This window comes from Drosophila ficusphila, unplaced genomic scaffold, assembly GCF_018152265.1.
Source record: "Drosophila ficusphila isolate 14025-0441.05 unplaced genomic scaffold, ASM1815226v1 contig_412, whole genome shotgun sequence".
NCBI lineage: Eukaryota > Metazoa > Arthropoda > Insecta > Diptera > Drosophilidae > Drosophila > Drosophila ficusphila.
The window spans coordinates 5260554-5283922 of NW_025064326.1; the positions used below are offsets into that span (position 1 = coordinate 5260554).

At 43.7% G+C, this 23369-nt stretch overlaps 9 protein-coding genes across 18 annotated transcripts; 4 read left to right on the plus strand and 5 right to left on the minus strand.

Moving 5' to 3' along the window:
* Positions 1 to 26: 26 nt before the first annotated feature.
* On the plus strand, positions 27 to 1320 carry LOC108089864 (ankyrin repeat domain-containing protein 39). The gene is made up of 3 exons (XM_017188312.2): positions 27 to 137; positions 203 to 409; positions 468 to 1320. Exons 1-3 carry the CDS (start codon positions 35 to 37, stop codon positions 701 to 703), a joined length of 546 nt encoding a protein of 181 aa, XP_017043801.1. The 5' UTR covers positions 27 to 34; the 3' UTR covers positions 704 to 1320.
* LOC108089857 (alpha-latrotoxin-Lt1a) lies at positions 771 to 4123 on the minus strand. Of its 2 annotated transcripts, none has more exons than XM_017188302.2 (3): positions 3707 to 4123; positions 1735 to 2958; positions 771 to 1666 (listed from the first exon to the last, which is right to left on the minus strand). In XM_017188302.2, the coding sequence occupies exons 1-3, from the start codon at positions 3924 to 3926 to the stop codon at positions 1311 to 1313; spliced, it is 1800 nt and encodes a 599-aa protein (XP_017043791.1). In that variant the 5' UTR covers positions 3927 to 4123; the 3' UTR covers positions 771 to 1310. The 2 variants fall into 2 exon arrangements, with proteins under 2 accessions (XP_017043791.1, XP_017043792.1); XM_017188303.2 differs by lacking the exon at positions 3707 to 4123 and adding an exon at positions 3049 to 3109.
* Positions 4124 to 4234: 111 nt separating this feature from the next.
* On the minus strand, positions 4235 to 5924 carry LOC108089861 (eukaryotic translation initiation factor 3 subunit H). The gene is made up of 3 exons (XM_017188307.1): positions 5789 to 5924; positions 4746 to 5423; positions 4235 to 4612 (listed from the first exon to the last, which is right to left on the minus strand). The coding sequence occupies exons 1-3, from the start codon at positions 5867 to 5869 to the stop codon at positions 4355 to 4357; spliced, it is 1017 nt and encodes a 338-aa protein (XP_017043796.1). The 5' UTR covers positions 5870 to 5924; the 3' UTR covers positions 4235 to 4354.
* Positions 5925 to 6021: 97 nt separating this feature from the next.
* On the plus strand, positions 6022 to 7710 carry LOC108089858 (UDP-galactose transporter senju). Its single transcript, XM_017188304.2, has 3 exons — positions 6022 to 6292; positions 6359 to 6476; positions 6534 to 7710. Exons 1-3 carry the CDS (start codon positions 6208 to 6210, stop codon positions 7492 to 7494), a joined length of 1164 nt encoding a protein of 387 aa, XP_017043793.1. The 5' UTR covers positions 6022 to 6207; the 3' UTR covers positions 7495 to 7710.
* On the minus strand, positions 7643 to 8149 carry LOC108089867 (gametocyte-specific factor 1). The gene has a single exon (XM_017188315.2). The coding sequence runs from the start codon at positions 8068 to 8070 to the stop codon at positions 7789 to 7791; it is 282 nt and encodes a 93-aa protein (XP_017043804.1). The 5' UTR covers positions 8071 to 8149; the 3' UTR covers positions 7643 to 7788.
* Positions 8150 to 8417: 268 nt separating this feature from the next.
* LOC108089890 (histone H3.3A) lies at positions 8418 to 9250 on the plus strand. The gene is made up of 2 exons (XM_017188360.2): positions 8418 to 8827; positions 8908 to 9250. Exons 1-2 carry the CDS (start codon positions 8546 to 8548, stop codon positions 9034 to 9036), a joined length of 411 nt encoding a protein of 136 aa, XP_017043849.1. The 5' UTR covers positions 8418 to 8545; the 3' UTR covers positions 9037 to 9250.
* A 615-nt stretch (positions 9251 to 9865) lies between these two features.
* On the minus strand, positions 9866 to 11290 carry LOC108089888 (26S proteasome non-ATPase regulatory subunit 14). The gene is made up of 3 exons (XM_017188358.2): positions 11125 to 11290; positions 10287 to 11060; positions 9866 to 10135 (listed from the first exon to the last, which is right to left on the minus strand). Exons 2-3 carry the CDS (start codon positions 11049 to 11051, stop codon positions 9974 to 9976), a joined length of 927 nt encoding a protein of 308 aa, XP_017043847.1. The 5' UTR covers positions 11052 to 11060; positions 11125 to 11290; the 3' UTR covers positions 9866 to 9973.
* A 902-nt stretch (positions 11291 to 12192) lies between these two features.
* On the plus strand, positions 12193 to 23228 carry LOC108089886 (protein Hook homolog 1). Of its 9 annotated transcripts, XM_017188349.2 has the most exons (8): positions 12193 to 12360; positions 14098 to 14600; positions 19269 to 19654; positions 19983 to 20910; positions 20974 to 21072; positions 21784 to 21876; positions 22671 to 22873; positions 22927 to 23228. In XM_017188349.2, exons 2-8 carry the CDS (start codon positions 14100 to 14102, stop codon positions 23003 to 23005), a joined length of 2289 nt encoding a protein of 762 aa, XP_017043838.1. In that variant the 5' UTR covers positions 12193 to 12360; positions 14098 to 14099; the 3' UTR covers positions 23006 to 23228. The 9 variants fall into 9 exon arrangements, with proteins under 9 accessions (XP_017043838.1, XP_017043839.1, XP_017043840.1 ...); XM_017188350.2 differs by having other exon boundaries at positions 22671 to 23228; XM_017188351.2 differs by lacking the exon at positions 21784 to 21876.
* On the minus strand, positions 16134 to 17588 carry LOC108089889 (GTP-binding nuclear protein Ran-like). Its single transcript, XM_017188359.2, has one exon. The coding sequence runs from the start codon at positions 16888 to 16890 to the stop codon at positions 16240 to 16242; it is 651 nt and encodes a 216-aa protein (XP_017043848.1). The 5' UTR covers positions 16891 to 17588; the 3' UTR covers positions 16134 to 16239.
* Positions 23229 to 23369: the final 141 nt, after the last annotated feature.

Below are 23369 nucleotides of genomic sequence, written 5' to 3' on the forward strand. Positions count from 1 at the left end.
TAACTCTCGAAATTAGGAAATCAGCAGGCTCAAAATGGATCTCCATAGCGCGGACAACTGCAAGTGCCACAAGCAGACGCAACCGGCCCAGCAGACGCTCAGCGACATGGACTTTGATCGCGGCATCTGGAATGCAGGTAAGAAATCTTTCTTCTCCTTTGAACAGTGACTTAAGCAAGAATTTCGATTCTTTGAACATTAGCTATTTATAACGAAGTGGAACGTGTGAGGGAATTCATTAAGAAGGGCCAGTCCATGGCTCGCGATGACTGCGACTATACGGCTTTGCATTATGCGGCCCGCAACGGAAACGAGCCAATCTGCAAGTTGCTCCTCGAGGAGGGCAAGGTGGACGTGAATGCTGTGACCAAGGCGGGAGCTACATCCCTGCATCGGGCAGCCATGATGGGTAAGCAACAATCATTAAAATATGAGGTATAAATTCTTACAGAGTATGCCTTTTTTAGGTCACTTGGAGATTGTTAAGCTACTGGCGGAGCACAAGGCGAATCTCCTGCTGCAGGACGAGTGCGGGCAGAGTGCCTTGCATCGGGCAGCGATGCGTGGCCACCTGGAGGTATGTCGCTTTCTGCTGCAAAAGGAACCGGCACTCAAGCTGGTTAAGGACAAAAAGGATAAAATTGCATTTGAATACATAATGGAGAACGCGAACGATGACTTCAAGCTTCTGCTGAAGCCCTAAAAGGGGTTGTCATTTCCCAACCGTTCAGCATAAATGTATTGTATAGTTTAAGAACAAAAATGTTTTCCGTTAAAACTTTATTTTGTTTATTTAATCTGTCAACACGTTTTCTATAAAATTGCACCTGAAATCGTTGTAAAATTCTTTTTTAAAAATTGCATATGTCCTTCGTTAGTTTTGCATTGTGTGAGAGATCGTTTGTATATGGAAAAGTAACCTTAATGTTGGCGTAGTCAAATAACCTAGTGGTACATCTTATAATTCATCTATATAGACTATATACATGCCTAGTAAACATAAAATGTGAAAGTAAATTAGATAAGAACAAAAATTCTGTGCCCTGGCGTTTTAAAAATCACGAACATTTGTGTGTGAAATCTGTTCTAAATTTGTAATACAATATAAGAATGTTAATATCACATTAGAGTCGTGTAAAGAAGGTGTTAATCAATCTGGTGTTGCAAAATTAAGAATAATACTATAAAGTCTTAACACATATTTAACACAACCCTCTCCTACACACTCATCGCCAATTTACAAAAACTATATGCTGCATATAACCATATATATAAAACCTATATAATCTGAATAAATTCCTAAAGCGCAATCAATCCCAAGACTCGGCGCATTTAATAACAGGTATCCGGACCGGTTCCATTCCCCTCACCAGGGGAAGCTCGGCAAAGTGGCTGAGGTAGAGCTTCAGTGTGGCGGGTATGGCAAACTCATCTATGATCCTGCCCAGCGAGGAGCGTTCCTGGGTTGCGAGATACTTCTGCTGTAGCTCGGGCCGCATTCGGAGGGACTTCAGGAGGCGTTGACGGATCGCCAGACGAGCGATGGATTGCAGGGAACGTGGTTGGGTGCCGAACAAGGACATTTCCAGCTCGAATTCCAGGCGAGCTGGTGGCCAATCCTTGGGTGGAGCTCGATGCTTGTGTGGGAACAGGAAGCCAGCGTTACCTGTGGATATTAAATATATTATTTGGCAAATTCTACTAAAAATAAAGTCAAGTTCAATCCGAACTTACAGAGCAATCTCGCAAAGGCTAAACTAGATGCCGAGCAATTGGATCTCAGCTCGTTAACAACATGCTCTCGGCAAATCTGCGCTAAATTACAGCCCTCGTGGATGAGAAACTCGGCCAGATCCAGACGATGCAGGTTGATAGCCCTCGACAACGGAGTTTGGCAATAGATCAAGCCGCAAACAATCGTGGGAGCGCAAGAGCCATACAAATCCTTCCGGGCACTAGGCAACTTGGCGAGCAAAACCCGGAGGATACTGCCAAACTCCTTTACATCGACGATCTGCTGCACAGCAAATAAAACCAATCCCTCATTCTGTACATCTGAATATAGGCCCAGCTTTTGGTGCTCCTCCGCGACACTCAGGAGGTACTCCAGCATTTCGGGTCGCTGAAGATGGATAGCCTGCATGATGGGCGTGTGGTTATCATCATTTCGCACTGTTAAACTCTCGCCGTACTGCAGCAGAAGTTCCACCATCTCTAGATCGTTGTATTCCACGGCAAGGTGCAGAAGGTGTTGTGAGGCCAGTCGACGGGCTCCGCGCTCCAGGAGCAACTTGGCCAACTTGCCATGACGACCCCTTACCGCGTACTGCAATGCTGTGTGATTTTGCTTATCCTGCAGGTTGATACGAGCTCCTCGTTCCACCAGTTCCTGAGCCAGATCCACGAGACTGCAGGCAATGGCCGTCATCAATGGGGTTTCACCCTCATCGTCCGTGTCATTGATGTTGATATTGGTTTGAAGTAGCAACTGAGCGGACTCGCAGGACTTGCTCTCGATGGCCAAATGAAGAGCGGTCTTGCCATCACTCAAGGTTTTGGCGTTAACCAAAGCACCGTGCTTGATTAGGAGCTTGGTGACCCCGGCGAAACCCGCTCCCACATGAAGGGGCGAGTATCCTTCGCTGTTGACCACGTTGATGGGAGCACTGTGCTCCAGCAGGATGCGAACACATTCCTCGTGTCCCCAACAGGCGGCATAGTGCAAGGGTGTGGCCAAATCCGCGTCGTAGAGGTGGGGATCCTGTTCCCGACACGTGACACAGCACTGGGATATGAACTCTCCGGTATTCTCGAAGGTTTTAGCGTAATACTGATATAACTGGCTATCCTCTCCTCCGCCTCCTCCTCCATTTTCCGAACAACTTTCGAACTCATCCACCCACTCAAGTTTCTCCATACCTTCGGGCGTTCGTTCGATCTCCAAACTATCCGTGTGAGCTGAAATTTTAAAAATGTAACGAACTTTACTTAGTTTGTTAACGAGATTTCTTATTCATTTGCCTAAAGCTTATTAAATGTTATTGTTACTTTGTGTAAAGAGCGTCAACTCGAAGTGCATGCCACATAGAACATAAAGGTATACTGCCCACTGGAACTGATCTCTCTTTGTTAATTTCCACTCTTATCAATGGCCAACTCCCACCGATAACCGGTTTTTGGCTCTCAGACCTTCTCCATTAAATTTTCTCTGCGTTTGCATTCTGTGCCGCCTAGATTTTCTGAAGAGCCCAAATGGGTTTGTTTGGAGCAAATATGGGTCAATGGCTACACAAAAACAAAAATTTTATTTAAAAATACATATATACATATTTCTTAAATGTTTCTTAAATTCAAAAAAACGTAGGCTTATACCAATTAAATACCTTGATCAGTAACACAAGTTAGAATAAGTTTCAAATCAATTCAAATTAAATTGTAATTTTTTTTCTCAAATAATTCGCTAAAGAGCCCTTTCCGGTCGCTCATCGATTTGTGTTTTCCACCTAGTAAAAACAGCTCTTATAAATTTAGTAATTTTTTTAAAGTTATGATCACATTTAAGTCAATGCCTAAAATATCTTTTTGTCTTGTCGCTACAATTGAATTTAATTTCGCGTAATGTTCTTCACCGAAAGCTGACTTAATTTAATTCACGGCTCCGGAAATATTCTTTACGAACAATTTTTTTGAGCCGGTGGAAACTTACTCTGATGGAAGACATCCAGCTCGGGATCCTCACAGGATTGCACCAGGAGCTCCAGCAGCTCGGCGTCGCCCAGGATGGCCGCCGTGCCCACGGCTGTGCGTCCGCAAGTGGGCGATACATACGAGGCCTGGGCACCTTGCATGATGCATCCCAGGGCCTGCTCAAAGTCGCCACTCTGCACCGCAGTCAGCAGGCGTTCGTTGAGATCGTAGGACAGCATTTTGCCATTGAGTAAGTAATTGGTTTTCTGCCAATTTTAAGCGGGTTAGCAAAACGAGAAGCGAAAAAGAATAAACCGAAGGGAAAAAAGCAGCTGCCTGCCGTGATGTGTGAAAAGTGCGTTGATGTCGTCAGCGGCTGCAACACTCCCCCGGAAAGTCTCTCGGAAAACTGAAACTAAACAATCAATGTGCGCAAGACCATCGCCGGTACTGGATACTGGGTGGTTGTTTTTTTGGGGGCGGTTTACAAATGGAAATTGTTTTCACATCCCATGGAAAACACAATAAAGAGAACAGTCAGCTGGTATTTCGCTTCCAAGCACACTCTATTCTGTTGTAATTTATTTTTGCCATCAGTGTGCGTAGATGCTATGTTTGTGAAGTATGGATGTTGCCTCAGATTAAAAAACGTTTAACATTAGCTAGTCTACTTGATTTCTTTTGATTCCTTGGCGTTCTGCAGTGATTCGGTGATGAAGAGCTTGGCCAGCGACTGGGAGCAGAATTGGGCGATGTGCTGGGCATGAGTGTTGATCTGTCCGGAGGTAATGGTGGCCGTCAGTCGGGCGGGCACGGGCATGGGGCGGAACTGCTTGATCACCTCCTCTTCGGGCACCGTGGGTTCGCCCTTCGAGGTGCGTACGGCGTTCTCAGCGGCCAATTTAGCCAGAGCACGATGCTTCTCCTAAAAAAAGATAGCAGATTGAGAATTGCATATTTAAAATCAGATAAAGCAGGATACAAATTCTTATTTTCGAACGTTGACCCACATATATAGCATATCTTTAATTTTAAATCAAAACAAAAAAGTTCCTTACCGTATCCTGCTTGAAGACAACCTGCTGGTACTTGTTATAGCGTATAGCCTCCTGATACAGGTCATCGACGCGCTCAATCAGGCTGCGCATTTGGTTTTCCAACACGGTGGCGGTGCCAAGATCCAGGAAGTTGTGTCCCTTGTCCTCGGGCAGCAGCTCGTTCAACTCGCTCATCATGATGTTGGTCAGCGGCGAGTTCTTAATCACGATGGGGATCTCAGCGAAGAGGCTCTCGTAGCCTACCTTCAGGGTGCGGAATGCCTCGGGCGTGAAGTCGCCATCCTTGTACATCTGGATGGCTTGAGGAGTGAGGCGGTAGGCCTTCAGGCAGAGGAATCCTCGCGAGGACTTCTGCGTGTCGTACACCACGACGACGGACTCCTCAATGCTGGTCTGGTAGTGGTACTGCGATTCCAGGAGAGCCAGCGACAGACTGTTGCCCACATCGGAGCTCTGGTACCAGCCCACATGCAGATGGTCTACGTTGACGCGACGCAGGCGGCGCATCACGGTCAGCTGGTACATCTCCTCGTCCATGGTCTCATCGCCGCTCTTGGGGAACGGGAAGCAGTTGGTGATTTCCAGGCACTTGTCCACCACCAGACCGAGCAGGGCGCCCTGTGCGAGATCCATGTTGCTCGACTCCTCGTGACAGTGCTTCACCATTTTCATGACAGCCTGCGGAAAAGATTTTTCTTAATTATTGGCTGAATCACTTAGCGACAATTGTCTTTTGTCATGCTCATGCTCAAGGGCGTGGGAGAACTTCTTTAAGTTAAATAGTTCAATAGTTAATTAAAAAGAAATCAAAGAAATAAAAGATTTTCTGAATATTGTTGGTAAATATATACATATTATAATTTGAAATTTCATAGAGGATTACCAAACCCTAGCACCCCTTCAACACACGCCCATGTCCTCACACACACAAGCACAAAGTAAGCAAATTTTTGGGCCAGCGCGTGGCACCAGCTTTACCGGCTGCCGAACGGACTTTACTGCCCAAACCTCCGAGCGATCCTTGGACCAGGAGCAGTACTCACCAGTCCGTCACATTGGACATAGTTTATGGTGTTGTCCGACTCCTCTGTGCGGGCAGCATGACGATTTGCGCGATTTGCCATGTTGACGAATTGTAAGCGAAAAGACCCAGCGACGTGAACTTGGCTGCAGTAGGTGTTTTTCGTTTTTCAGCACTATAGACCGCTTAGCAACACCGTTCTCGAATCAGCTGTCGGCCGAGCGATAAAAAAAGGGCCCAATATACAACTTTTGTTTATCAGAGGCGAAAAACGACTGAAAGATATTCCATTTCCAACAAGACCGAAAAAGTGGCGCGCTTGTCACGAACCAGCGGAACTGATAGTAGCTACCAGTGGGCCAGAGCCGCGTTTGTGAGTGGGCGAGGTTTAGTCTTGGTTCTCATTAGCGACGCAACGCTGGCAATTCAAAGACCGCAGATATGTCGACCAACTGGCGTGAATTGTTTCCGACCAAGCTCACATTTGTGATCTTCCTGTTGTATATGTCCCTATTTATAGGGCAGGGTAGGTGTTGCTCTCTCGGAACTCCCATTTTAACTAAAGCCGCACCCTAATTATGGTATTTTGCAGGAATATTTGTCACAGCATCCCAGGAATCGAACAACTCCTATGGTTATAACACAGTCACGGTTGTGCTGCTCACCGAAGTATTTAAGTTGATAGTTTCCACCTGCTTGTACTGTCGAGAGTTAGTATATACAAAAACACTTCCCCGTTCTCTTTTAACTTTGGTTTCCCTTCTTAGCCACAATCTACGCTCCCTAGTGCGAGATGTACACAAGGATCGCAATGTCCTGGGCTTGTACATGGTGCCCGCCTTCCTGTACTGCCTGTACAACAACTTGGCCTTTGTCAACTTGGCTACTTTCGATCCAACCACCTACTATCTGCTTCTGCAGTTGCGTGTCGTTGTCACGGGCATACTGTTCCAAATTATCTTCAAAAAGTATTTATCGCAGAGGCAATGGATTTCGCTCATACTGCTGACGCTGGGTTGTATGATGAAACAGATCGATTTCGGAAGTTTTTACAGCGATGCGAACGATGATAGCGAGTCGGCTGCTATCCAGCAACAGCAATCACCTAATAGAACAGCAATTGACGATACACAGGTTCATGGCAAGAACATGTCCGGCTTTGATTTCAGTCTGAGTGCCGTCTTTATTCTGGCCCAGACCATTTGCTCTTGTCTGGCGGGCGTCTACAACGAGTACCTATTGAAGGATAAGGGCGCTGATGTTAATATCTTTGTGCAGAATGTCTTCATGTACCTAGACTCGATTGTCTGCAATGCCGTCATACTCCTGCTGCGTGGCGAACTGCTAGATGCCTTTAGTCCGAATAATTTGGGCAGCATCATGCGTTTCAGTGTCCTGATTATTATTGTGAATAATGCGGCCATTGGAATTGTAACAAGTTTCTTCCTGAAGTACATGAACTCTATCCTAAAGACCTTCGCGAGCGCCTTAGAGCTGCTATTCACTGCGGTCCTGTGCTACTTCCTCTTCTCCATACCCATTTACATGAACACCGCGCTGGCCATCGCGGTGGTTTCCTATGCCATCTATCTCTACACCCAAAGTCCGGTCGTAAATCTAGGTAAGGTGCGTCCGCTGACTAACTTAAGCGATGCCTCCGCCAAGTCAACAGACAAACGAAAGCTGCTCGATGAAGATGCGGCAGAATCGGACCTCGACATGGTGTAATGCTGTAGCTAGTCCTAGACTTAATCTTAAGCTGTAAATAGTTGTGGAAAAGTGCCTGCAAATGTTTTGAACGCCAGACGACTAATGTATTTGACACCAGGCTTTGTGCAATGCGAGAGCAACAGGCTTGTAAATACCAAAACTTTTGCTTTTCTTGTTTAAGATTCTCACCGTAAATATATTTTAATTATAGCAAGGTTGCAATGAAAGGAAAAATATGTGGCGCTTCTTCAAGAAGCTTTTTTCTGGGGTATATATAAGGTATACAAGTACGTGTTATTATATGATCTGGTTTTAAAGTGGTGTGTTGACACTATGACCATCTTCCTGGATGGGTGCAATACGAGTGCTCAGGGCTATCTGCACAGCCTGGTTGTCGATGCTGCGTTGATAATAATCACACTCCTTCAGGTGCTCCTCCATGTCCAGAACGCGATGAGCGGCGTTGTATTTGCAAATCTTCAACGGCGGTCCGCGGTAGTTCTTCTCGCACTTCACAATGTGCTTGGGCATCCGGAACAGCATAATGCGGTGATTCTGGTCGTACGGACAGACTCCGAACTGGTAGTCCGACATTTTTGGTAAAAAATGATTAATTCTTACAAAATCGCAGCTTTAAATGTAGTGTGAGTGAAAGTCCCGCTATAATTTAAACTTCCGCCAAGAGTTGAGTCGATCATGTGTTATCGTTTGTGTCATCGACAATACCTAAACTAAGAACAATAAATGTTAATGTATAAGATAGATTTTATTCCTTTAAAAAGTTTAATATTTATTTAAAAAAAAAAGGATGTTTAATATTTTATTTTAACGTTTCGTACTTTTAAACCTATCTAAGTGCTGGATTTTTTTTTTAAACAGCTGGCAACATATAAAAAGAGTACCCTCTATGCACATACTGAGTACGGCCACACTACGTAATCCGCGCGTAAACCACCGCCCGTTGCTCCCCTTCACCATTCATTCGACGTGAAAATTTCGTACAGTTCGGTCAATTGTCAATTCCATTGTAAATCAATTATATCGAGAACGTGTAAGCAAATTATAGAATATGGCCCGTACCAAGCAAACAGCCCGTAAATCAACCGGAGGCAAGGCGCCCCGAAAGCAGTTGGCCACCAAAGCTGCCCGTAAATCTGCACCGTCCACGGGAGGCGTTAAGAAGCCACATCGCTACCGTCCTGGTACCGTGGCCCTGCGTGAGATCCGTCGTTACCAAAAGTCGACTGAACTGCTCATCCGCAAGCTGCCCTTCCAGCGTTTAGTACGTGAGATTGCTCAGGATTTCAAGACCGATCTGCGTTTCCAGTCGGCTGCCATTGGAGCTCTTCAGGTAAGAATTGGAGCACCCCCTTCCTCCTATTTCACCTAATCATGTAATAATGGTGCTATAATTTCATGTGCCATTGACAGGAGGCCAGCGAAGCATACTTGGTGGGTCTGTTCGAGGACACCAATCTGTGCGCTATTCATGCCAAGCGCGTCACCATCATGCCTAAGGACATCCAGCTGGCCAGACGTATCCGAGGCGAGAGGGCCTAAATTTCCAGATCCGCCATCTTGGATTGGAAAAACAGTGGCGGCAAAAACAACGACGCACAGCTGTATTTTGAAGAGGAAGGAGGAGTGGAGGTGGGGAAGCCCTCACCAGCAGCTGCCGCCGCTTAGTTCTAAACACTAATTTTATTTACCGATAAGTAACAAATATACAAACTTAACATGTTCAAATAAAATCGAAATCTTTTTTTGAAGTCCACTAATAATGTTTATTTGTCCTTTCGTAACTTTCTTTGAAATAGTATACTTATGAAGTTTCGAATTTAAAAGGTTTTTATCTAAGGTATACATATTTACCATATATCTAATAACTAAAAATACATACTTCTCAAACTAGGACTTGTTCACGATCATGATGGTTAAAGGTATGCCCAAAAACTTAGGAAATCAATGCACTGATTCGAAGAAACGTTCTACCTTTTAATAACAATGGATTAACAAAAGAACGACAGGGGTGATTACGTCATGTAGATGTTATAGAAACAACGCACTTTGTTATCCAGGCTTTGCTTCTCAGAGTAGTCATCCCTCTGTCTATTAACCAGCTGAAACTGACCCTTTGCCGTGAGAGATTCTCCTTCGTTTAAGGTTCATATGGGACATATGGAAATTCTCATAAATATATGTCCTTGTATACATATACTTTTTAATAGATACATTAATATAAATAATGTATGCACTTCAAAAAACCAAGTTAAGTCTTGCCAAAAGGCCCTAGCTTTTCCTTAGATTAAACAAATCGGCAACAAAAAACAAAAAAGGTGCCGTCCTGAAAACAGGGACGATTCCCATACCATTCCAAAACAAAATTCTCTTTGTGTAAAACTTTGCTCTAAACAAAAGCCGTTTTTATCTGGTAATACGATTAGCTTAGCGGTTTGTGGGATGAGGGGAAATTTGTTTGAGGAGAGCAAATGCAAAATTACTTAAAAACTATTGTGTCCAGCATGGCGCCCAGGCACTGCACAATGTTGTTCTGCATAACCTTGTCCACCTTCTCCTCCAAATGCCGCTTGGGGTCCTGTTTACCCACGTTCTTGATCGCCAGTTGTTCGGGCGTCATTTTCTCCTCGTCCTCCAGAGACTGTAACGAAGAAAAAAGGAAATCCCGTATTAGAGCTTTGCACAGAAAGTAGTTTGAATTGCCCAGAACGTTTAAATAATTTTAATGAGTTTTTTTTTACTCATTTCACTAATCATACCAACTGAATGAATCACCAATTGTAATAACCCACCTTATTGTAATTCTTGGCCAGGTCGAGCATCTCGGCCACAGTATCCTCATTAATGGAGCAGTGTTCGTTGTAGTCGGACAACGTGAGTCCGTCCTTCCAAGACTTTTTGTGCAGATTAAGGAGCATCTTCTGCTCCAGCTCGTTCTTGCGGTAGTTGATGCTAATTGAGTAGTAGTGGCGGTTCAGTCCGTGGATCAGGGCCTGGACCGAGGGCTTTTGAAGATGTCCCAGATTGGAGGTGGTTTGCCGCGGTTCCTGTCCCAAAACCAACATGTTGGGATTGATCAGGCGGAAGGCATCGATCACGACCTTGCCCTTGACGGACTGAATGGGATCGACGACGACGGCGACAGCTCGCTCCGAGAGAGCTTCAAAGGACTGCTGCGTGTTGATATCCACGCCGGATAGCCAGCAGCCGAATCCAGGATGCGAGTGATACCAACCAACGACCATTTCGGGTCGACCCGTTTGCTTCAGCATGTCCAACATTTTGGCCTGGAAGACGGGATCCACTGCTTCGACGGAAACACCAGTTCCAGTTTGGGGCATGGCGAACACATCAATGACCTGCACCGTGTAGTCGTCCACAAATTCGCCCAACATGAGACCCATCACTTCCATGGGCACGCCGGCGCGTCCGTGCTTAAGCATCTTCAGCAGGGCCAAGGACGAGATGTACACCTGTTCGGCGGTATCCACAACGGGCGCATCTGTGGGCGGGGCAGCCTGAGGCATGGCGCCTCCAAGACGAAGCAGACGATCCATTTTAAGCGGCTGTCCAGGGAAACACTTTGCAATTAGACACAATCAAAAAACGCTGACTAATAAAAGTGCTCACCTCGGGGGTAAGTAGACTCTCTGTGTTCAGGGGCGAATATTACCGATTTCCTTAAGTTTTACGTGTAATTTTCGTTCCTCGCCGAAAGCAGCAACAAAAAACACAAAGCAGTCTCGTTTGATTTTGCAGAATTGCAAGTAATACTCGCAACAGGGTTGTGTTGCCGGCGGCCTATCGAAAACTAATCGAAGGAGGGAAATGCTAATTTGGATGGTTAACCGCCAAACTTAGCTGTTTTTGGAATATGACTGCTAAATAAATGGTGGCCCTATATACGTATATTTAATTAATTAAAACTAAATTTTAAATGACATAAATTAATTTTAAATATATGGTACACAAACGGTAATTTTAATAAACAAAAGATATTAATTGTCGATAAGCTTATTTTCGCGTTTATGTTAACAACACTGGCCACATTCAACACGGCTTATCGATATCAATATAAATACCGATATAAATATGGCGCCAAATGCAAGACATTTTTAGATGTAGAAGTGCTTTTCTCAAAAAAAAGTTTCCCGCAGGACGCCAAAATGCTAACGAACGTGCATACCATCGCTCACTTGCAACAATAAGTGTGGCCTGCGGTTGCAAGTTAGCTGAGCCGAGGAAAACTAAGACTTTCCGCAAGACCGAACACCGCAAGATTTATAATGCACCAACCATCCGCCCGTCAAATGCCATGGGAAATGAGGTCTTCGCCGGCAAGACCGAAACAATTTGGGCAAGTACAATGCATAGCCGCCGCCTTTTTTTATTGTGCCAATTAATTGCACAAAAAACCTTTTGCTTTTTCAGATGCGCCGGCTTTTGCCTTTCACCTCGCTCTTGGAGATCGAGATTCCGAGATTCCCAGGCGCCCGAAAATTCGTTTAAAATGCCATTATAGGTGGGACGAGCATCCATTCAAAGACCAAATCCAAAGATTTAAAATCCAGCCGATTGCAACACTCGGACTACTCCATTTTCCGTCTCGCTTTGGTAATTGAACAATAGTTTTTCCATCTGCCAACAGACTTTTCCATTCGCCGCTCGGCTTTTCAGCTTCAGTTGCATTTTGTCGCTCGCCTTCAGCACGCGCACCACAAAAAGTTGTTAAAGTTAAATATTTTTCGCTTGGTTTAACATTTTGCCGCTCGGTGTTCTGCAAGTTGCTAAAGATTTCTGCAATTATTTGCATACTAATTGGTGGTAAATAATACTGTTATTTGCTGCAAGCGTAGCTAACTTCAGGTAGTTAAATAAAATTGTTAATATTTACAGCTAAAAGGTGCCGAATTTCAGCTGAGAGCGACGTTTTTGTGTCGATTTGTTAAGTTGTTGTCGGGCTCTTATCACCAAACGAAACACGGCCACAAATTGTTTTTGTTGATAAGTGAGAGAGGGGTTTTTGGGAGCTTTTTACAGGGGGAGTGTTTACGGGTACACCCAAAACCAAAAATAATAAGTTCCATTCAAAATTCTCATACAAAATAACTATAATTGTGTTAATATTCTCTCTTAAAGTGCAATTCAATACATTTTGTTTTCATCGATCATAATATGAAGGCTAGTGAACTCTTTAAACAATTTGTACTGTGAAGTAGTCGTGAACGTCATCTTTAATTACTTGGACAGCTGCTTGGTATTTACTTAGACCGAAACAAAAGAAACGTGCTCGGTTTCGCCATTGATTAAATATTTTCACATCTGACTGGAGTATCTTAAACACTATCATTGACCTTGTCAACGTTTAAATCAATCCCGTTCGAAGAAATGCCGTGAATGCACTCAATCTGGTTACAAAAAAACATGGAAAAATATAAAGGCGATATTAAAAGTGGAAGAGACTAGGAGAAAAACACGTTTGTTCAGCTGTGAAATTGACCTTTTACGGCCTAGCTCAACCCAAAACCTCCAAAACCGAACGTTTTGTTGGAGCTGTTTGAGTTTAAAAGAAATGAGCGGAAATACTTTACAATGATAGTTGCTCTAATTGCTACCAAAAGTTGCAGGGCAACACGAGGCAGAGAAGAGAAGAGAAGATAATAAGGGTCAGATGAGTAAAACAATTATTTTGGTTTCAGTCATTTGTTATTCTGTATAGGGGAAATGTTTTGAGGGTCTAACTAAAGAAATGAGACAATTACAAGAGATTGAATACATAAAATGGGCTTTAAACTTAAATAAAACCAAAGTGCGGAGATACCTTTACTTATTTCGTAAATATAAATGGTCTTTTAATGTATTATCTTCATTTTTTTAAAGCAAGAAAATACAACCAGGCCTAAAGTTGAACCATTTAAATCTCATTAATATGTCATAGAAAGCTTATTCAAGATACCGCTTCTGTTATCACATTTAATTGCTGATATCACCGGAAAAATTTCAACAGAATTGCTTGTGGCCTTTCTAAGGTGTCAAATGCAAGTGGGCAGGTGTTGTAGCTCATCTAACCCGAAGACCTTTAAGATCGGGTTAATGTTTGTAACTAGAACAGCCAGATCCACCGACACCGCCGCAGAAACCGCAAACGAAAAAGATCTCAAAAACAAATTTCGTAATTATCTGCAGGGAAAAAACAAAAAACAAAAAATTGAGAGTTGCATGTCTGGGAAACTGATTTAATTTCACTTTTCATTTTGGATTTGCCCAGCAAATCACCTCAACCACTGGCGAGCGGGAAGGAGTAAGATCATAATTATTAATTGCGGGCTGAAGAAAGTTTTAATTGCACCACGAGCGTTTAAGATAATGAAGTCGTTTATCTGAGGCATTCAATTAGGAAATTGCTTACATTTTGAAAGTGCAACCAATGATTAGAAATTGATTTGAGCTCAATTTGCATTCAGTTCATTTTATTAACATATTTCTACATTTCACTTTCTATTGGGTACACAGAAAATTTTTTTAAGATAAAAATAATGAATGAATAAATAATTAATAAATAAATAAATCTTCTATAACTTTCTGTTTTTTTTCGCTGTGCAGAGATGATGACGTCGCTGCAGCTGGATACGTCATTGCCGGCGATAGATATACAAAGGAAGCAGGAGCAGGACAAGGATAAGGATATGAAGCCTGCCGAGGATACGCACACGGCATCCACAACGCCCACTCGCATTCCACATCCTTCTGCGGCCCATTTCCGGCGTTCCGCCTCCCTGCGCCTGCGCGGGAACCCATCCGAGCTTGGTTTACGGGCTGAGCACTGTCCAGCCGGCGGAGGCGGATTCAGTTCCCGCGCCAAGCTCACGGCGATCCCAGCCAGTCAGAAAACGCGCTCGCACTCGGCTCACTTGAGGCGTAATCGCAGCTGGAGTAATTTAGGCCACAAAACGGAGCAGGAACCGGAAGTGGAGGCTTCCGCGGAGGCAAAAGCGGAACATGCACTATGCTCCGCCACCGAATGCCTGTCCCTGGCTGAGGAGTTGGATGCTCCGCAAGTGGCCAACAACATGGCAAACATGGCCAACGGCAAGCCGCGCAATCTGGTAAGTTGTAGGTGTTTCCGCTCGAGTATTTCTTATTGATTTTCACTTGCCGCTGCTGACCTATGTAACTTGTACTCGAGTCTAGCCACCCCCGCCAGAGGGTTAATGGTTTTAGAGGGGGTGGGAGGGACGTAACACGCACTCGTAGTCGAAAGTACAAGGCATATTACGAAACTATCTGGGGAACGCTCCAGGCGTTTTCCTGGAATTCAGGAGCGGTCTTCAGTACACTCCCACTATGAGGTCAAAATTTGTGGGCTTAGCTCATGGTAAGGAAAGTGAATGTACTATAGCTTAGGTTGGTTAGCCAAATAAAAGTTTTGGTATTTGAAAAAAGATTGACAAGCTTGTTATTAAAGAAGAAAACCGCAGAGCTTGTAGTTTATTATTCACTTGTAAATTATTTACCAAGGAAAGTCGGGTCTTTGCCTTCTGTAGTTGATTTGACTTGATAAAATTGGCCACTTGCCCTTTTGTCCTTGTTTCGAAGGCTTATTGAATAAATACAGTTATCAGTTAACAAATAACTTTTTTCGAACTATGAAGTTTTCCAATTTTTCCATTTCGCAACTTGACAAAAGTATTGCATTTCGAATGATAGATTATGGATTTAAGTTTCCTGGAAAGTTATAATTGATTTAGCTTTGTAATGTCACTTTGCCACTTGCACCTTTGTCGATGTCGTGATGACACGAAGCTTACACTTTGTACTCTTCCCGCCAACAGCGATCATTAAACCAGATATACTATATATGTATATACCGTCACAAAGGGAACAAAAAATAAACCCAAAGCTGAGTTTGCATAATGCTCGACCCCAGAGAAAGAAATGGGGGAAAGAGGGAAGAAAAGAAAGAAGAAAGGTGAAGACAAACACAGCTTACACACGGTTCACCTTCTCAGCCCCTCTTTACCTTCCCCCATTCCCTTCCCCCCGTACCCTTTCTTTTACCAGCTGTTCCGTTCCTACTTCCGCTTGTTCCGTTTGCCAAAATGTACCTAGGAAACAGCTGATTTTCGGTTTGTTTGTGTTTTTCTGTTATTCGCGGGGGTTGAGAGAACAGGAAATGCAAGTGCGCAGCTTTTGGGGGACCCCCCTTCAGCTCTTTCCGCCTCTCTTTTCACCACCTTTTTATGGTATCTTCTTCGCCTTTTCGCTCTCTTTTCTTCTTGGCCAAGTGATTTGCGTTTCAGTTCATTTTTTTAACTCACCGTGTGCACAAGATTTGCGGTTCGGCTCTCTGATATTGTTTAAACTTTAAACATTCTGGCTTAAACAATTGAAGCGTGCATTTTGGCTTTGTTTTTCTCTGTTTTTCTTTCGCTTTTTTTATAAGTACCCAAGTAACCGAACTAAGTATAGTGCGAGCGATTTTAATTGAAGACAACAACTGCGGGCCATGGCTCATAAATGGTAATTACGCGCCTTGGATACCCACGTATTTTAAGCCATCATTAAAAGTGGAAGTTCGTTGGCCTTTTTGCATTATTCATTCATAATGTTATTGATTTTTAACGCTTTACGTTCTAATTACGTCCGAAATGGACGAGGAAAAATGTGTGTTTTTTGGTGGTGTGTGGTGGGTGGTGTTTGCAAGGCGGCCATCTCTCTCTACCTCTCACTTGATTATGGAATAGGCTATAGGTCCTCGTCTTCGTCGGGCAGGGCGGTCGCCTGTGCCTCCTGCAAGTCCCGCTCGATCTGCACCTGCCAGTCCTTGTCCATCTTGACCTCCGGCGGCAGCAGGGCTGGCATGGCGACGAACTCCAGGTTGGGATCGCCGACCAGCTTGCGCGCCAGCCAAAGGAATGGCTTCTCGAAGTTGTAGTTGGATTTGGCCGAAATGTCGTAATACTGCAAGTTCTTCTTCCGATGGAAGACGATATTTTTCGCCTTAACCTTGCGGTCCTTGATGTCCACTTTGTTGCCGCAGAGGACGATCGGTATGTTGTCGCAGACGCGGACCAGATCGCGATGCCAGTTGGGCACGTTCTTGTGGGTGACACGCGAGGTGACATCGAACATGATGACCGCACACTGGCCCTGAATGTAGTAGCCGTCGCGCAGGCCACCGAACTTCTCCTGGCCGGCGGTGTCCCACACGTTGAAGCGCATGGCTCCCCGGTTGGTGTGGAAGATCAGCGGATGCACCTCCACGCCGAGCGTGGCCACGTACTTCTTCTCGAACTCGCCGGTCATGTGGCGCTTCACGAAAGTCGTCTTTCCGGTGCCGCCATCGCCGACGAGCACGCACTTGAATGTAGGCATATCCTGACCTTCCTGAGCCATCCTTCCACTGTTGCTGTGTTGTTGGATCAAAAAGTTGCTGCGGCTCGAATTCCTTAAAAACCTCGATAAATCACACTTTAGTTGATCACAACTATTCTTTAATCAACTAGCTAGAGATGTGCAGCACAAGTAAAGCAAGTTACAAGTTTGTGTAATGAGATTTGGCTTAATTCGCACAACCTCCTTGAGCTTCAAAAAAGTTACTGTCACTTCAGGTTTAGCAATTAGGGATGATTTATGCACTTTATATAAAAACACACCTGAGTTTAAATAATTGCAACCACCGTCTTTCATAACTTGGAGATACAAAACAAATTTCAAACGAATTCACACTCCATTAAAAGGGAATTTCATAATATTTGTTATAAATATTTTAAATGTTTTTATATAAACCAATGCTAGCTTTATGGAGTATAAAATATTATTGATTTTTAAATTTAAATCCATGGCCAAACTATTCTGTTTCCATCCTTATCGACCCTGAAAAGTATGCAAACATTTCGATGTCCTTTTGTGTTTTACCCAAAAAAAAAAATTCGTTCAAAACAAACATTCCCACAGCAGCGAAAAGTGATTGCCAACACGTGACCAAAACATTGCCAATTGGCCAAGAGCCAAGTGGGCTGAATTGGCCATTACGTGAGTTTGGTCTGACGCTTTTTTTTTTCTTTACCTGCATTGTGTCTGCCCATTTCTGCCGTATGGAATCACATTCATTGATTTTTCTTAGTCAGCGGCTTAATTGATGGCACCTGAGCGCCGTACAAGCCAAGTAAGATGCTTGGAACGTGACTTTTCGATGGCTTTAAAGACGGCTCAAGTGCGTAATGTAACTACTACTGGCTGGTAGGTTGGTTATTACGTGGCAAAGTGTGTTGGCCCCGTTTACAAGACCATCTCCTCGCCTATTTTTTTATGTTTCCCTTACCAAGTCAGGTTTTGACCATTGTTTAGCCGTGCGTAAACAGTTTCGCCGCCAGCCATTCCAGAAATGCCGTGAAGTATTCCCGAGAACTTGGGCAATTAAATAGAGCAAGAAACTCATTACTGATTATGAAATGAACGTGTACACGAAAGCTTGTAAAGAATGGAGGGAATGCAAAAGGCAGTTAAACAGATTTGTCCAGATACCATTTTACCATGCTGTTTTCCATTTAAGCCAATCGCTGACAACGGATCGTTTCCAGTCAGCCAATTGATGAGTTGGTCAGTGTGGCAGAAAAAGGGGAAACAAGTGGGCCACTGGTTCCTAAATCACTTCACATCGGGGACAACAAAAGAATCAATGCAGCGCAAGTCAATGAACTTCGCTGTGGGGTTATATTACTACTAAAAGGGTGAAGTACTTAATGGGTAACTAATTAGCCTTATTATCTAATTTACTGATAAATATCCTGGAAGTGAAGTTATAGAGTTTGCTATTTAAGTAAACAATGCTTCAATCAGACTTTATTTGCATTCACAATCATAACCTACACACTTTAGATATTTTTCTATTTTCAATTTGTAGTGTTAAACAATAAAGTGGCGGCATGGCAAGTGAACATTTTAAAATTTTAAGAGTTTTAACCAAGTGTTGGAAATATAATTTTGACGATTCCCCAAAAAAGGAGGATATGTATTTCAGAACAGCTGAGTATATTATTTTAGCTGCAGATAAAAAACTAAAATAACTTAAGAACTCTTCTACAATATTTATAATAAGTGTGAAAATTAATATTAATTAACAGCTTTCGCAGAAAAAGTTAAATTATTTTGCTCTAGTTTTAAAGTTCTTTGTTTACTTTCCTCCAAGTAAATTGGAGAAATTTGTGTTTAATTTGCTGAATTTAATGATTTAATCGACGCAGCTGCGATTTAAGTCAGTTGGTTAGTTTGTCTTAAGCCCAGCGGTTAACTGGCTAAATGCGAAATGCTAAATACCCCCTTGGACCCAGACTAATGGCCACTTAATTGACCACAAAAATGCTGCTGAGTCGGAGGAGCCGAAAAAGGGAGGGGATTTTAGAGAGCACCGCAATGAAAGTAACCAAAGCGAATGCGAATACAAACCGACAACAATGTTTTGTTAAATCTATGGCAACAAATTGCTTTTAGGGGCGTTGCAAATGCGAATTGGTTTACCCTGCATTTCACGCCGCTATTTCTTGTTTTTATTGTTGTTTTTTTTTTTTTGCGAAAAACTCAAAAAAAAAAAATTCACGCACGACTGAGCAGCGACCACGCAACAAAATTAGAAAATAGCTAAAGAGTGAAACAAGAGTGTAAAAAAATCAGAAAATGATTAAGCGATCGAGGGGCAGCCACCACAACGGCGAGAGATAGTTTGTTGCTAATCCCAGTCTCCGATCTTCCATCTTCCATCTCCGATCTTGCAGTCTCTCAAGTTGAACGGCGGCAGTGACATCAGCAGCAGCAGTGGCACCTCCAAGGCGCCAGCCAGCATCAAGGAGTCGTCGCCCAGGACTCCCAGGACTCCGCAAACGCCGGCAAACGGAGAAGCAAACGCAGCCAAACTTGAATCCACAGTAGAGACACCACAAACACAGCCACAACAACACACGTGCATCCGCCAGGGAAACTGCGTCAAGGCCACTGGGAAACTGTCCACCCTCCACGAATCCAAGGTTTCGCCCAGGACTCCGCCAGTCACTCCGGATTCGCCCAGCACCTATCTGGACGATGATCTAGACTCGATGTACTCGTTCGCCACCACCACCTCGGGACGCTCCACGATGTCCTGCGAGCACCCCTACGTGGCCAGGTATGTGGTCCTTAGATTGAAGAGATGAGTTCATCAGCTAGGATTTTAATTAAATTGGTTATTGGGAAAATATACAATATTAAGCTAACTAAGTAGTAGCAAACAAGTAAAGCTTACCTTAATCAAAAAAGCTAGAAATTCTTTGAACAGAGTTAATTACTTTCTAAATTAAAAGCTACATTAGTCAAACAAAAACTAAAAAAATAGAAATGATAATTGTGTTTCAAACTGAATTTAGTATTTCCTCTTTTAATACAAATAACTTAATTAAATTAGTTTTAATTAAATGGACATATTGTTTTAAATAGCAATCCTTTCCTTCCCACAGAAACGGAACCACATTCAGTGGACGCAAGATGAAGTACGTGGTGCACTGCTCGAACTACGCGGGTCAGGTGGGACCCGACTATCTCACGCCGACGCAGCGGGCCCAGCGGCAGATCCGTCGCCTCAAGGAGCTGCTGTGCATCGCTCGTCAGGATCTCGAGCAGAAGGACACGGAGATACTGCGGCTCACCCGCGAAGTGGTGGAGCTGCGCCTCTTCAAGGCGTCGCTCAGTTCGCCGGAGGAGCGATCGGCGTCCTCGGATGCGGTCACCGTGCGCGAGGCGGAGCTGAAGACCTCGCAGGACGTGTCGCCCATCGTGGACATGGTGGACGAGGCCAATGCCAAGGGCAGTCCGCGCCACCAGAGTCGCCAGCCGAATCAGGCGAATAACTCGCTGCAGCACCAGCAGCTGCAGGCCATGCAGATGTCGGCGGAGATGCAGAGCTCGTACGCGGATTCCGGCCACTTCGAGGATTTAACCATGTCGTCGGTGCACTCGAAGGACTCGCAGACGCAGAGCGAGGCCTGTGGCACGGCCACGCCGGATGGAGAACCCGATGTGGCCTGCGGTGGGGGTGATGTGGCCAGCAATCTGGAGAACTACGAGCTGCAGCGCCAGGAACTGATACGCATGTACGAGCACCGGATCGAGGAGCTCATCCGCAGCCAGGACAGCGCCAGCAGCGATCTGAAGCGATCGCACAACGACAAGGTGGAGGCGCTGCTCCAGAAGCTGGCCGAGTGCAACACCCGCTACTCGGACATGGTGCCCGACTACGAGCAGGCCAAGCAGCGCATCCGGGAGCTGGAGAAGCAGCTGGAGGACCTGCAGCGCAAGCTCATCGAGCACGAGGAGAAGCAGAACAAGATGTACCTGCACATGTACCAGCAGGGACAGGAGGCGGAGCGCCTTTCTAGAGCAGATCAGGTGGGATTCGAGCTACATAAATAAGTACTTTAATTTATTTTTGAGTTATATTGTTATCTTCAGGCTTTGGAATTGGCACAGCGTCAGCCGGAGAGCAAGGTGTCGATCAACGAGCTGCTGCACCAGCTGCAGAGCACGCAGGACGAATTGGAGAACATACGCGTAAGATTCTTCAATATATTCCTCATCCTATTTTCGGTTTTGTTTTGTGTGTTGCATTTTGTTGCATCGTGAGGCATCTCAGCTCGACACCGTCACAAGAACAACAAGAACACAACGCGACAAGAACAAAAAAACAAAAACAAGAACAACACGCATTCGCTTCACCTTTATGTCTCCATTTGCTTGTGGGCGTGGCACTTCAATTGGGCTGACTTTGCCTGGCTGGAAAAGCGGCACTTAATTGAAATGCCCGCCAATTAATTATTCACAATGATATCCAAACACAAGCGACATTTGTTCATTTTATTTCGTTTCTAGCTGTTAAGATCATTTTGCATAACTATTACTAGCAAGATTACAAACACATTCAACTTACATTAAATGCAACAACGTTTACTTTCAATTCGTTTGATTTGTTTCATTTTCATTGCGTTGCGAGTTTGAGTAGCCTTAAGTACAGTCACGTAGAGCGGAGTGTGGCAAACAAGCAAGTGCATGCATGTAGCCAAGTATACAGTTGACTCACTTTCGTTCATTTTTCAATTCCGAAACGTTTCAATCGCATGCTGGATTTTAACCTTAGCTCTCTCTCTGTATTTCTCTTTGGTTGAACTCTATATTTTCATTTACTTTACCGAAAAAAGCAAAAACTCTTTCTAAATTTCAAATATTTCTGTCGTAAAACAACCAAAAACGAAACTATTTTTGTAGGCATCAGAGTGCAGAATGAGAGAGTGCGGCAGTAATAATGCTCTCCTTACTGCAAAAGAGGCGATTTCTTTGTGGGTACTTGGCGCGCGTAAGGTTTGTAATATCCCTAACAACAAATTTCCCCCCAATACAATCTACCCAACTAACTTTTGATTTATTATGGTAAAATTATTGAAAAGAAGCAAAAAAAGTTTTTAGTTGCATTTATGATTTGATCACGCACATTGGCTATATCGAACATTGGGTCTTACCATCCAGAAATCCCACACCTCACCTCACCCCTCGAGACTAACCAGCATTTTCATCCGCATTCGCGCTCATGGGCCTGGGTAAGGTTTTTGGGTTCCGAGCGAAACTATAAACTATAAACTATAACTTCGAGATCTCTTATAAACGTTTTGATAATTTACACATTGGTTCTGTTTTGTAAGTACTTGTTGTTTCCGAACAAAACCGTTTTGTAGAGGTAACAACTAGAGGTATGTTCAACATCATTCACACACAACACTCCCGGCTAGTTGAGCCCTCGATTCGAGGGTACCAGTTACACTAAATGCTAATCTCTCTATCTAAGATCCATTTAGCATGCGGTTCATCTCAAGTTGTCTTCCAATTAAAGCCCAACCAAAAAACCATAACCGTTCCCAAAATTATTCAGTGTTACATACATAACATTATAACCTAAATGTTCATATGGCATAGCACTACCAAGTTAAAAGCGAACCTTCTGTAAATACATTTGATTTCAACGACTAACACCACTTTCGATTATGAGTTTCGACTTTTAGATTCTGACTAATCTTCTACCTCTTCTTGCACTTTTTCTCTCTTTCCACACAACTAACCTGATTTATGTAAAAATGTACAATATAACAACCACAATTTAGACCATATATCGCCGCCTGCTGGATGCCCAGAAGAATCGCACCCATGTGGATCCGGAGGTGACGCTGCAATTCCTGAAGAGCGCTATCTTCTACTTCCTGACGGACAAGGAGAACTCCCAAGGACATCTACAGGCCATCGAAAGCATCCTGGAGTTCAGCGAGGCCGAGAAGCAGAAGATCAGCGCCGCCACTCGAACGCCAAAGTGAGGTCCTCGATCGTCGTTAACCATTGCGTATACTTATTATTAACACTTAGATTGCACGCAAAAGTCGGCAAGACGATGTCTAAGATTTTGGTTCTCGCAAAATTTCATTGTTTTCAATATTGGTTTTAAGGCTAGGCTGTCGAGCTTAATTGCAATTTTATTTGGTTCTTTAAATAATTTTGTTAAATTACGAAGGCGCCCTTTTGTCCTTTCTTTGGCAACGATGTGTATAAATTTTCCTATAAGTTAATTTCGAGTTACGTATTTATTCGGTCTAAGGCTTATGGCATACTAGTACGTCCTTTATAAGAATACGAAAAATCATAAGAGAAATACAATTTTACAAAATCTACGTAGTTTTTGTAGATCTAGCTAACCAAGTGAGAATAACACCATAACATTTTGGTCGTTTCAGTGGAGTTTTAATGGCAAATAAAAGACAAAAATAGTTATTAAATGTGTTGTCTATACTAATATTATAAAGAGGTAAAAT

What these genes read in the sequence shown, in the direction of transcription:
- LOC108089886 (XM_017188349.2), top strand. Translation starts at nt 14,100, where the DNA reads ATGATGACGTCGCTGCAGCTGGATACGTCATTGCCGGCGATAGATATA. An exon ending in GCCTTTCTAGAGCAGATCAG is followed by an intron (nt 20,911 to 20,973) that starts GTGGGATTCGAG and finishes TGTTATCTTCAG; the next exon opens with GCTTTGGAATTGGCACAGCG. An exon ending in ACGAATTGGAGAACATACGC is followed by an intron (nt 21,073 to 21,783) that starts GTAAGATTCTTC and finishes CTATTTTTGTAG; the next exon opens with GCATCAGAGTGCAGAATGAG.
- LOC108089889 (XM_017188359.2), bottom strand. Translation starts at nt 16,890, where the DNA reads ATGGCTCAGGAAGGTCAGGATATGCCTACATTCAAGTGCGTGCTCGTC.
- LOC108089858 (XM_017188304.2), top strand. Translation starts at nt 6,208, where the DNA reads ATGTCGACCAACTGGCGTGAATTGTTTCCGACCAAGCTCACATTTGTG. An exon ending in GTCCCTATTTATAGGGCAGG is followed by an intron (nt 6,293 to 6,358) that starts GTAGGTGTTGCT and finishes GGTATTTTGCAG; the next exon opens with GAATATTTGTCACAGCATCC. An exon ending in ACCTGCTTGTACTGTCGAGA is followed by an intron (nt 6,477 to 6,533) that starts GTTAGTATATAC and finishes TTCCCTTCTTAG; the next exon opens with CCACAATCTACGCTCCCTAG.
- LOC108089867 (XM_017188315.2), bottom strand. Translation starts at nt 8,070, where the DNA reads ATGTCGGACTACCAGTTCGGAGTCTGTCCGTACGACCAGAATCACCGC.
- LOC108089857 (XM_017188302.2), bottom strand. Translation starts at nt 3,926, where the DNA reads ATGCTGTCCTACGATCTCAACGAACGCCTGCTGACTGCGGTGCAGAGT. An exon ending in GCTGGATGTCTTCCATCAGA is followed by an intron (nt 2,959 to 3,706) that starts GTAAGTTTCCAC and finishes TTAAAATTTCAG; the next exon opens with CTCACACGGATAGTTTGGAG. An exon ending in AGCCTTTGCGAGATTGCTCT is followed by an intron (nt 1,667 to 1,734) that starts GTAAGTTCGGAT and finishes TAATATCCACAG; the next exon opens with GTAACGCTGGCTTCCTGTTC.
- LOC108089890 (XM_017188360.2), top strand. Translation starts at nt 8,546, where the DNA reads ATGGCCCGTACCAAGCAAACAGCCCGTAAATCAACCGGAGGCAAGGCG. An exon ending in CTGCCATTGGAGCTCTTCAG is followed by an intron (nt 8,828 to 8,907) that starts GTAAGAATTGGA and finishes TGCCATTGACAG; the next exon opens with GAGGCCAGCGAAGCATACTT.
- LOC108089888 (XM_017188358.2), bottom strand. Translation starts at nt 11,051, where the DNA reads ATGGATCGTCTGCTTCGTCTTGGAGGCGCCATGCCTCAGGCTGCCCCG. An exon ending in TGGCCAAGAATTACAATAAG is followed by an intron (nt 10,136 to 10,286) that starts GTGGGTTATTAC and finishes TCTTCGTTACAG; the next exon opens with TCTCTGGAGGACGAGGAGAA.
- LOC108089864 (XM_017188312.2), top strand. Translation starts at nt 35, where the DNA reads ATGGATCTCCATAGCGCGGACAACTGCAAGTGCCACAAGCAGACGCAA. An exon ending in TCGCGGCATCTGGAATGCAG is followed by an intron (nt 138 to 202) that starts GTAAGAAATCTT and finishes TTTGAACATTAG; the next exon opens with CTATTTATAACGAAGTGGAA. An exon ending in GCATCGGGCAGCCATGATGG is followed by an intron (nt 410 to 467) that starts GTAAGCAACAAT and finishes TGCCTTTTTTAG; the next exon opens with GTCACTTGGAGATTGTTAAG.
- LOC108089861 (XM_017188307.1), bottom strand. Translation starts at nt 5,869, where the DNA reads ATGGCAAATCGCGCAAATCGTCATGCTGCCCGCACAGAGGAGTCGGAC. An exon ending in ATGTCCAATGTGACGGACTG is followed by an intron (nt 5,424 to 5,788) that starts GTGAGTACTGCT and finishes TCTTTTCCGCAG; the next exon opens with GCTGTCATGAAAATGGTGAA. An exon ending in TTGTCTTCAAGCAGGATACG is followed by an intron (nt 4,613 to 4,745) that starts GTAAGGAACTTT and finishes ATCTTTTTTTAG; the next exon opens with GAGAAGCATCGTGCTCTGGC.